The 10816-nt window shown below is 63.9% G+C and overlaps 2 protein-coding genes across 2 annotated transcripts; both read right to left on the reverse strand.

The window, feature by feature from the left end:
* Positions 1–58: 58 nt before the first annotated feature.
* CHLRE_07g350976v5 (uncharacterized protein) lies at positions 59–1078 on the reverse strand. The gene has a single exon (XM_043064561.1). It carries the CDS (start codon positions 599–601, stop codon positions 419–421), a length of 183 nt encoding a protein of 60 aa, XP_042923129.1. The 5' UTR covers positions 602–1078; the 3' UTR covers positions 59–418.
* A 137-nt stretch (positions 1079–1215) lies between these two features.
* On the reverse strand, positions 1216–9878 carry CHLRE_07g351000v5 (uncharacterized protein). Its single transcript, XM_043064562.1, has 20 exons — positions 9657–9878; positions 9296–9351; positions 9010–9072; positions 8698–8857; positions 7916–8604; positions 7680–7765; positions 7272–7524; positions 6927–7027; positions 6515–6668; positions 6159–6299; positions 5646–5723; positions 5238–5309; positions 4889–5007; positions 4468–4585; positions 4091–4147; positions 3678–3838; positions 3204–3387; positions 2645–2844; positions 2162–2395; positions 1216–1959 (listed from the first exon to the last, which is right to left on the reverse strand). The coding sequence occupies exons 1-19, from the start codon at positions 9700–9702 to the stop codon at positions 2206–2208; spliced, it is 2928 nt and encodes a 975-aa protein (XP_042923130.1). The 5' UTR covers positions 9703–9878; the 3' UTR covers positions 1216–1959; positions 2162–2205.
* Positions 9879–10816: the final 938 nt, after the last annotated feature.

A 10816-nucleotide genomic window follows, 5' to 3' on the forward strand; every position in this document is an offset into this window, starting at 1 on the left:
CCTCTGCGCACCTGCGTCGTACGTGCTGTGCGGCCCACGCGTCATGTAGGCGGAGGCAAAACCCATCTGAATGCCCCGAGCACCATCCCTGCCGGTGGAATGGTCTCGGCGGGACGTTCATCCAGAACCACGCGTCCGTGCCAGCGGCACGGCCACAGTGGTCATACGTAGCGCTCAGGCGCCGGGGCTGCATGTCTTCGTCTGGGTTGAGGAACTTGTCTGAGTTGAAGAACACAGACAGGTGTATGACCTATAGAACAGATCCTGTTCAAGTACGGTCATGCCCAAACAGGCATTCATGTCACCTTATGTACCCACACAGCTTACTGATGGTGGGTTCGGGCCTCATGCCCTCCACCAGCCTGCGAGCTACCAGCGCCAATTGCACCCCCGGCCGCACCAATCAACATGTCAAATACTAAGCATGCCCACATGAAAAGCGGCGGGGGGCGCTTGCCCTCAGCCCGCTCAGCGCCACCGCGCCCGGCCCCCCGTGACCGAAGCCCTGCATCGCCCTCCAGCAGCGGCCGCCGGCCCTTGGCCTCCCACTCGCGCACACATCATGAGTCAATATGTCAAATACAGTACACAGCAGACTCATGACGCAACACCGTGCCAACCTAGCGGGACAGTCTGAACCATGGACTGCGCCACCCACCCCGAACGCTCCGAGATCTATCAAACTGCCTTAATGATACAAACCAGAATGCACGTGTTGTTTACAGGGTGCTGTGCGAGCCTGTGCCTCGGCGTGGGGCGCGCCAATTCTTCTCGTGTCCTTTCGACGCGAGCGCAAATACAACCCCAAAGAACGCTGCATGATAAATTGTGATGAATCTTTAATAGAATAGCGATCAAGCCGCCGGAAATTATGGGTTGTGGAAGAAAGGGTTTGGTGGCGGCGACGAAGTTTTCTTCTCGCAGGTGGACCCCCGGAGCTGACTAGAGCATACAGATAATATCCGCTTATGTGAGCACCGTAATGGGCGACTAGGGCGACTTCGGTCGAAGTTTTGTGCATGCCTTCGTGCATGTCGCGGAAGTTGTCCTGGTATCCCAGGCGAAGGTGTGAATCTTGACATGACACCAGAGACTCACCAAGTGACCATGCTGTGGATGGGCGCTCTTACGTCCGGACGTCGGGCTGGCTCCGTGTCCATCCACGCAGGGGCACACCGTGTGCGTCAAGGGATGTTGACAGTAGTAGTACTCAAGGGAATCTCCATGTTACATTAGCACAAAGTATCACAGCACAGGTTGCATCTGTGTGCATGTACGGTGCAGTAATGCCAGGGCAGTGGTGCGGCAAGCGTGCATTGGGGCCTCAGCCAGGCGGTTGTAGGTGGCTCACCACCAGCCGCAACGGCAGTGGTGCCTCTGGGAGTGCCGCACGCCTTATGCCGAAGCCCATTGCCGGCCGTACTGACCCCACGCACACGTACACCCGCCCCTCAATGACCTGGTGTGTCAGCTCCCGGACTCCGGTGTTAGTCACACGGCCCCTATTCAAAGTTGATTCCAGCATGCCCGATCCTACCGAGGCCCAGGCGTTCCCGCCCGGGGCAATCCTTTTCAACAGACGCGCGGCGTCAAGCGCCGTGCGCCCAGTGTGCATGGCACTGCCCCAGCCCGCCCGCCCGCTCTGTCCCCAAGCCCGAAACCCCCATGGGCTCACACGTGTCCCGTACAACTCTTGCAAAAGGGCACGCCACGACAGGGCAGTGAGCAAGCAGCGGTGGCACTCGCGTGCCCGCCACTGGCCCTGCCATTGCGGCTGCCCCCGTGCAACTGCCAACTTCCGCAATTCCCCGCCACTCCCGACGTCGCTTTACCCCTCGCCAGTCGAGTCGGTAGCGCCCGCCGCCGCGCCAGCGCGCCGCGCGCCTGGCCACATCTCCACGCCTCCAGCCGCAGGCGTCCGTTGCCTCCTCTCATCCACCATCGCACCGCAGCGCATCCCTGCACACGCACGACATGGAATATTGGAATTTTGGAATGAAAAACGAAGCGGAATACGGAACGAATCAACGCGTGAACACACAGTGCAACGGTCGGGAGCAACGAGAACTGGAAACGATGCCTGGCAAAGACCCGCAAACCGCCTTTGGACCCCCCACCAACCCTGAACCCACACCTAGCAACAGCTCCCGGCCGCACTCACCGAGGCCGTACGGCGCCATCAACTGAATCCAGGATCCACCCGCCTCACTCCCGGATCTCGCCGCTGTCACGATCCGAATCCTCAGCCGGCGGCGGCGGCTGTGGCGGCGGCGGGCCGCGGCTGCCTCCGCCGGCGCGCTCCGAGCGCTCCCGCTCTCTGTCCTTGTCCTTGTCTTTGTCCTTCTTGTGCTTCTTGGACTTGACCGGCTCATCGTCGTCGTCGCTGCGGTCGTGCCTGGAGGAAAGGGAAGCGGCGGGCAGGGGGCACAGGGTGGAGTTAGCTGTAGTCAGCCGTGTGCGGGACGTGTAAGGTTGGGTGGCCTAGGTCAGGCGGCACCGCAGCAGATGGTACAGACGTGGTGCCGGCACGCACCGGCGCACTAAGAGCGGAGCTAGAAGGCGCCCATCATGACCCACACCACTCGCTGCCGCAGCCGCACGCACACACGCCCTCCCCTCCGCCCACATGCCACCCAGCTCTCACCGCTTGGAGCTCTTTTTCTCCTTGTGGCTCTTCTTGCTGCGCCCGCCGTCATAGCCGTCCTCATCGTCACTGCGGCTGCCGCGCCGCCGCCGGCTGCCGCCGCCGCCGCCGCTGTCGTCGTCGCTGTGCGCGGCCTCGGCCTTGCGGCGCGCGCGCGCCTGCACCTCATCAAACACCGCGCGGGCCTCATCCAGCGACAGCTGCGATGCGGGCACGGACACATGTGCGGCAAAGCAAGAGAGGGAGAGGCAATGTTAGCAAGGCAGAATTGTTGGTGTGCAGCGATGCGTGCCACTTTGGCGGTACCCGTAATGATCCAATGGCCTGCCAGGGTGGTGGCTCCGAAGTCGGGTCCAGTCCACAGCTGCTGACCCCGGCCCGGCCATGCCGACCCCTGTCGGGGGGAACTTGTTTCCCCCTTCAGCCGCCCTTTCGTCACCTGTACCCATGTACAGCACCACCCCTCACCACCCCATTCCAACCTGCACCCACCACCCCCAGCAGCCCCTCAGCACCCTCCTCAGCACCCCCCCCCCCCAGCACCCCCCTCAGCACCCACCGCCCGGACCTCCGGCTCGCGCTCGTGCTCCGCCAGCCACTGCTCCCAGGCGCTGTCCTCGCGCACCACCGGCCGCGCGTGCCGCATGTAGCTGGCCAGCTTGTCGCGCGCGCGCCGCCGCCGCTCCGCCTCCTCGGCCTCGCGGCTGCGCGCCTTGGCCACCGCGTCCTCCCAGAAGCAGCGCCTGCGGGGGGCGGGTGTGTTTGTGGTAGAGGTGCTAAGGCGCGTGTGTTCACCGGTAATGCACTAATCAACAACTTGGGTAGCGGTGGGTGGAGGTGAGGTAAGGGGGTAGTTGGGCAGTTGGGTGGACTGTGTCGCGGAACCCGTTAGGATTTTAACAAGCACGGGCTGCTGGATCCCGTTGCCCACTGATTTAGACTAGCAGCAGGCAATCGTGGTTGCTCATTGACAGAGTGCATTTGCATCTAAGACGATTCAACGTGATAGATAGTTGCTCGCTCTTCCGCTCACTTGTAGGTGGGCAGCAGGCTGTTGAGGCGGGTGGCAGCGTCGGGCTCGGCGCCCTCCCCCGCCGCCGCCGCCGCCAGCGCCTCCTCGGTGGCCTCGTAGGTGGTGGTGGGCGTGAGCGCGAAGTCGGCGGGCGCGGCCTTCAGCAGCGCCTTGAAGAAGGGCTGCGCGGGGCGAGAGGGGGGAACGGTTAATCCCACGCGGGACAAGGGGAGCATGAGGAAGAAGCGGAATTCATTGGATTGAGGTGGATTGAGTTGGATCAAGGGCGGGGTCTGAAGCTGAGGAGAAGGCAGTGTTTCCAAACTAGCGCGACTGTATGGTTGAAGGCACCATTCCCTACACCTATCACAGCACGCCCACGCCCTCTAGTATCAGCAGGAGCGGCGGGAGCAGCCCCAGCCCCTGCCTCGCACCTTGATGCTCTTGTCGTACTCCTCCTCCATGTCCTCCACCACATCCTCAAACAGCTCCTGAAGAGAGTAGGGGGGTTGCAAGCCGGGAGTAGTTAACTTTGCGCACTTACGGAACGAAGTGGAGCATCAGGTGCAGCGAGTGCGGAGTTTGAAATGTCCAACAATGACGTTTAGAGGTTTGACAGGGTAGCCGTTCATGGAGAACAGAGGCAACTGGGGAAGGGGCGGCGCTGCAAGGTGAGCGCGATGAAGTACGCACGTGTGGTTTGCACGCAGTACACGGTCACGCTTTGCTCCGGGCCTTGTGCCTACAAACCACATACACACACGCACACCCACACGCACACACGTGCACGCACGCACACGCGCATGCACACCTTGGGCCTGCTGCCGCTGCTGTTGGCCTCCACCGCCCGGTAGGCCTCCTCGCCGGTCAGTGCGGCGGCGTCCACGTACTCCTTCCAGCGGCTGCGCAGTCCGATCAGGCCCTCATCCCTGGGGGGAAACAAACACAACCACACATCGGGCGATTCGTTTCTTTTTTTATGACACACACTAACATGCGCACAGAGGACACATACGTCAGATGTGGGGGTGGAGGGAGACGGCGGGTCGGTGTCTTCAAACCACAAAAGGGTTGTGTGGTAAGAGGTCAACGTGACACACACACACACACACACACACACACACACACACACACACACACACACACACACACACACACACACACACACACACACACACACACACACACACACACAAAATACCAGAAGCCGACTGGGCCCCCCTCGCGCGCACCTGTGCTTCTTCAGCAGCTCCTTAAACGCGTCTCGCGCCTTGCGCTCCTGCCGCTTGCGCTCCTCGCGCTCGCGCTCCTTGTCCTCCTTCTCGCGCCGCTCCATGTCCTTCATGTACTCCTGAGGGGGCGAGGGGGGGCACACGTAGGATGAAAGAAGGGACACGTCAGGTGAAGGACCTCCGACAGATCGTGACGAGGGCGGTGCCCGCAGGAGAGGCCATCTGACCAGATGACGCTGCGAAACGCCATGGGCTGTGTGGCTGTGTGACCGTACAGCGCTGTGCCCAAATAAACACACACACGGGCACGTGGCGCCAAGTACCGTGTAGCCACACACAGGCTCCTCACCTGGAACACCTCCAGCCGCTCCACCTTGTCCAGCGCCTCGTACTCGTCCTCGCCCTCAAGCCGCTTCGACACCTGAGCGGCCGTGCGTGTGCGCGCGAGCGTGCGTGCAAGCGTGTGCGATTGTTGGGGGGACGGAAACGCGTGGGCATGCGTGCGTCGGATAGTTCTTGGACTAGCGCACACCATCAGTCGACATGAGCGGCGTGAGCAGGGGTTCGAGTGTGCGAAAGGCAACAGTAGACGAATCAGCTCGCCAACCCACCCTGGCGCCCGCGCCACCATCCTCTCCCGCGCCTTGTATTTCCAACAATCCGCCCGACGCCTCTGACCTCAACCCCAGACGTCGGCACTTCATACTCGTTATTTAATCACTCCGCTCTCCACAATAATGGCTGCTCCCCCCCTCACCTTCCTCCACTCGGCGCCCTGTTTGACTCCCTCGCGTTCGAGGAGGTCACGGAAGGCGCCCGCACGCCGCTTGCGCTCCTGTGGCGGACAGTGTTTGCGGTGTCGGGGTGTTGGAGTGTGGTGACGTGGTGGTGGAGTTGGGGAGTGGGTCAACGTCCAAGCAATGTGGCTGACCAGGGCGGTACACAAGCGATGCTCTCTGGTTCTGGTGTTGGGGCAGTTATAGTGCCTTTGGGATACTGGAACTACAAGCAGTACACAAATCATATGTCTCGTAAGACTGAACCCGCTGCACCCCCTACGGAACTTATTCATTGGGCTCACGCAAATGCCCCCACCTCCCCACGCAAACACACACATCCCACGCCCCATTTCCCAATTCCCGCTCTCTCCACCCACTCCCCCACCCGCTCCCCATACCCACTCCCCATACCCACATCCCCACTTCCCCACATCCCACACCCAATCCCCCACACCCGCTCCCCACCCCACCCCGGCCTCCCCTCCCCCCACCTGGCGGCGCTCCTCCTTGTCCCGCTTGTCGCGCTCCCTCTGTGCGTCGTGAAACAGCTCCTCGCGCTCGCGCTCCGGCACCGCCTTCCAGCGGGCGTCCGACTCAAACAGCTCGCGCGCGCGGCGGAAGGGGTGCGTGGTCTGCGGGGCAGAGCGGACGTGGGCAACACGGCAGGGCGTGTCATGTTTGAGATACTTGGTGATTGTGTGATCATACACATGCACATACACACACGGGCTCCGTCCGACGTTTCAGTGAGTACCCAATGGCCCAACACATGGGCTGGCGCGAGCTCGTCGTTTCCTGGCAAACACTTAGACAAGCAAGTGAAGCAACACAGCCCGCGCCTGCCCACCTTGAGCTCGTCACTGGACATGAGCATGGCCGTGAAGTCCTCCCGCGCCTGGCGCTGCCGCCGCCGCTCCTCCTCTCGCTCCTCGTTGCGGCGCGCCTGCACGTACTCGTTGAAGGTCTGCTTGCGCTCGCCCAGGGACTTGAGCGCGGAGTAGCTGCGGGGAGGAACAGCCGTGCATGCATGACGCATTTATTAGGTTTGCGGAGGGGCGGGGAGTCGAAACAAATTTTTGTCAGCGGGTACATGACGGGGTGCAGCGATGATGCCTCCATGGAGCGACAACAGCCGGTCTGCTCCTCCCCCCAGTACTTCCCCCTCCGCATTCTCCCCAGCCCCCCTCCCCACCATCTTCCTCCCTCCTCCCTCCCCCCCTGCTCCCCCCTCCATTTGCCCTCCCCACCATCCTGCTCACCGCGGATCGTTGACGATGTGCCTCATGGCCTGCTCCCAGCTCCAGTCGCTGCGGCAGCCCACCGCCGCCAGCAGCTCCTTGAAACAGTCCTTGGCCTCCTCCTGGTGTCGTGATGATGAACGACAGATGAGTAGACGATAAGAGGGCAAGGAGTGACACAGCAAGATTGGCATGAGTGAGGCAACGACATGTTGCGCATTGCGTCATGCACAGGAGCCGTCTCTGGCTAGGGGTTGGATGCCTGGGTTGCCGCATTGCCAGCCATGCGCAGCACTAAACCCGACGCAACTCAATCCCGTGCTGCAAGCGCACATGCCGCCACACGCCATCCCATTCCGTGCCCACCTTCGTTGCAAAGTTGTAGTTCTTAGGCTCGCCCGACTGAGCCGACGCCGACGGACCGTCCGCGCCCGACGGCGAAGACCGGCTGTCGCCGCCGCCGCCCGCCGGAGCCGCGGCTGCCGCCGCTGCTGCGCCACTCGCCCCCGTCAACGACACCACCTGCACACCGCCAGCAGACTTGGGCGCGGCGCCGGCACCCGCGCCGCCGCCACCACCTCCCGCCGCCGCCGCCTTCATTTCCTCGGGCATGGTCCACCTGCAGCCATACCATACGGTGTTGGAGAAGGAGGAGCGGCGGCGTGCGTTAGGAAATCGCAAGGGGAAAGCGCCACGACATGCAAATGCGCAAAGTAAACAGCGTCATCACACAGCTAGGAGCTAAGGAGCCCAAGACTCCTCGCTTGAGCCCACCTGCTCTCCTTGGTTGCCTTGTTGTAGTAGTACTTGCGCCCGTCCGGAGCCGTGTACTCCTTCCAGGCCGGCGCGTCCGTCTTCTCCTGGGGGCAAGCGGGGAGTCCAGGCATGGTTAGTCGCTTGATGGCGGTGTGGGGGTAAGGGGTTAGGAGGTTGCGAGGCTACGATAAGGCAGTGGGAACAGGCAAAGAGCAGACGCTCAAGGCCCCAGCGCTCACAGCCCCAGCTCTCACCGCCCCGCTCAGCAGCTCGTCCGGCTTCTCCCAGCTACTCTGCTTGGTCTTGGCGTTGTAGTAGTACTTGCGGCCGTCAGGCGCCGTGTGCTCCGTCCACTCCTTGGCGGGACCGCCGCCGCCGCCCCCCACCCCCGCCCCAGGCCCCCCGGGGGCTCCGCCGCCCCCAGCAGCCCCCGGTGTGGAGGCGCCCGCAGGGCCTGCGGAGGAGGGCGCGGGCGCGCCCGCGCCGGGGCCAGCCGGCGGCTGACCCGCCGGCAGCTGCTGCTGCTGCTGCTGCTGCTGCGGGCCGCCTGGACCGCCCGGTGGCAGCGGCAGCCCCGGCATTCCGGGCATTCCCGGGTGCATTCCCGGGTGCATTCCCTGGTGCATTCCCGGCGGCGGCGCCATGCCCGAAGGAAAGCCCGGAGGCGCCATGCCGGGAGGAGGAAAGCCGGGCCGTGGTGGGTAGCCCGGCGGCTGCCCCATGCCTGGGTGCCAACCCGCCGGCGGCGGCGGCAGCCCCATACCCGGCGGCGGCGCCCCCATGCCCGGCTGCCAGCCTGGCGGCGGCAGGCCCATGCCCGGCGGCGGCAGGTGCGTGCCCGGCGGCGGGAAGCCCATGCCTGGTGGCGGCGGCCCCATGCCTGGCTGCCAACCCGGTGGCGGCGCGCCTGGCCCGCCCGGCGCCGGCGGCCGTACCATCATTCCTGGCGGCGGCGGCAGCATGTGCGGCGGAGGAGGGCCGCCGCCCGGCGCGGCGCCCGGCGGCGGCGGCAGGCTGCCGGGCGGCGGCAGCCCACCTGGCGGCCCCTGCATGGGGGGCCCTTGCCCCGGCGGCGCGCCGCCCTGGCCCCCTGGCCCCTGCATCCCGCCCGGCGGCGGCCCTGACCCCGGCGGCGGCGGCAGGTGCTGGGGCGGCCCGGCGCCCCCACTTGGCGGCCCGGAGTGCATGTGGGAGCCCTGCGCGGCATAGCACGACAGCGTTACAGCTAGCACGCACAGGACCTTAGCATATCCCCCATAAACCTGCTTCAATGCCGGTCACGAGTCCGCGCATGTCGGGGTGTCCCCGTGCTGGCGGTTGGGTTCCCGCACACCCAGCCGGTGCTCACTGGCGGAGGGTGGCCGCCATGCGGCGCACCGAAGGGTGGTGCGCCAGGAGCTCCCGGGCCGGGCTGCAGAGGCAGAAGAGCAGGCACGAGGTATTGAGATGAGAATGCGAATGATTGCGTGCGTCTGCAAGCCGCAACCCAGTCACGCGAAACGTCGTGGCTAGTGCCTACTGATGAGGTCAGCCGGCCTATCCACGCACTCTTTCCGATCTGGCACTCCACGCCGGTGCGCCGGCGTCCCTTGACAACCCGTGCCTAAAGAAGCCGTGCCGCATCCAGTACTTACCGAAGGCGCTGGCACCGGCGCCCCCCCTGGCGCTCCAGGAGCCGGAGCACTCCCACCTGCAGCGTGACACCGGTACGTTACACAGCGACTGAGTGAACGCGTGCGGTCGACGCCGTCCTTGCCGAGGAGACTGGTGAACGCTCAAGTGCAGATACCCATGTATGAGGCATGTGTAAGCACCAAGCAGGCTCTGTGCCGATAGCACGAGACCACCACTTGCGGAATGTGCCAAGAACGTTGAGCCCAGCGAGCGCCGCCCAGTCATGATTCTATTCCCGTATCATCGTATTGTGAGACAAAGAAGGCGGATGCTCGCTTGCGCGACCGGCAGGCGCGCCATGAGCTCGCTCGGCGCACTCACTGGTCATCCATGCTGGCAGCGTGGCGGCTCTCCCGCGGCCCGCCATCTTCACAGCTAGATCAGTAAAACTCTAACCCTCGCCCGCTGGGCGGGAGGCTCTGGAGTTGTGACCGATCGCCCGTTTATGTTTCGCGTCCCTACGGCTATTGCATCGTTATATGTCCTCTATGTAACACTCGCATACTGAACGCGTTATGCAAGACCCAAGGGCTGTCGACAAAGTTGGGCTCGCTTGGAAACGGGTCTGGTCCCATGTCACGTATGCCACCGACCTGCCCCAACCCCCCTCCTTCCCCTCCCGCGCGCACCCGCACCTCGTCACGCACGGCACAGTTGCAGGCGTTAGCGATGTATGTGAGTCCTGCCGCTGCGGTTTTGTTGACGATAACAATGGCATTTGGGGTAGCGGCAATGGAACTTGCGGTGCGCCTTGGGGTGAGCTGGATACCGACGTGCTGGATACGCTGGACGACCCTTGCAGTGCTTGCAGCAATGTCCCGGGCGCCGCTGTACGGGCGCTGTACGGGCGCCGCTGTACTGAGCAGTGGGCCGCAGCAGCCATGCCGCTACCTTTCGCGGCCAGCACTCGGACCCAGCCATCTTGCTGGTGGGGCTGAGGAGGTGGCACCCGGTCACGCATCAGCGCTCAGCCCGCCGCATTCAATCGGACTGTGAGCCAGGCCACCCGACTTGACCAAGCGTCTGACTTGATTAATGGCCTGACTTAACATATTATAAAGCCAGTCGTGGCCATCGCAGGGGCGCCAGGCCCAAACACCCGGCGCCTTGGTGCCGACCCAGCCGGGCCACACCGTGCCATGAGGTAGGGGTCGGCTGTGTCATGGTGGGGAAAACCACGAACGGGGATGATGTCTTGGTGAGCGCGTCACCAACTACCGGTATGATTGGCGGGCTGGCAATCTGCGATGCTGTGACCAGGGGAGGCCCTTGGCCGGGACGATGGGGCGCCTGGGCGGGTGTATGGGCCGCCCCATGCAAGGTTGGCACGTCAGCCAGTCCAGTTTGCCCGGCGGGGTCACTCGCACAACCAAGATGAGCGGGCGGGTCAGCACGATTCAGACATTCAGTCCAGACCCGGCACGGAATGGGCATGGCTCCTGAAGGTGTAAGGCACCTGTGAGACGACGTCAATACGCGCT

This window comes from Chlamydomonas reinhardtii, chromosome 7 (assembly GCF_000002595.2).
Source record: "Chlamydomonas reinhardtii strain CC-503 cw92 mt+ chromosome 7, whole genome shotgun sequence".
NCBI lineage: Eukaryota > Viridiplantae > Chlorophyta > Chlorophyceae > Chlamydomonadales > Chlamydomonadaceae > Chlamydomonas > Chlamydomonas reinhardtii.

Bases quoted from the DNA above. Each gene is read 5' to 3' on its own strand.
- CHLRE_07g351000v5 (XM_043064562.1), bottom strand. From the start codon at position 9,702: ATGGCGGGCCGCGGGAGAGCCGCCACGCTGCCAGCATGGATGACCA. The intron at 9,352-9,656 runs GTGAGTGCGCCG...GTCACGCTGCAG, and splicing joins GCTGCCAGCATGGATGACCA to GTGGGAGTGCTCCGGCTCCT. The intron at 4,586-4,888 runs GTGCGCGCGAGG...GTTTCCCCCCAG, and splicing joins GAGCTGCTGAAGAAGCACAG to GGATGAGGGCCTGATCGGAC.
- CHLRE_07g350976v5 (XM_043064561.1), bottom strand. From the start codon at position 601: ATGAGTCTGCTGTGTACTGTATTTGACATATTGACTCATGATGTGTGC.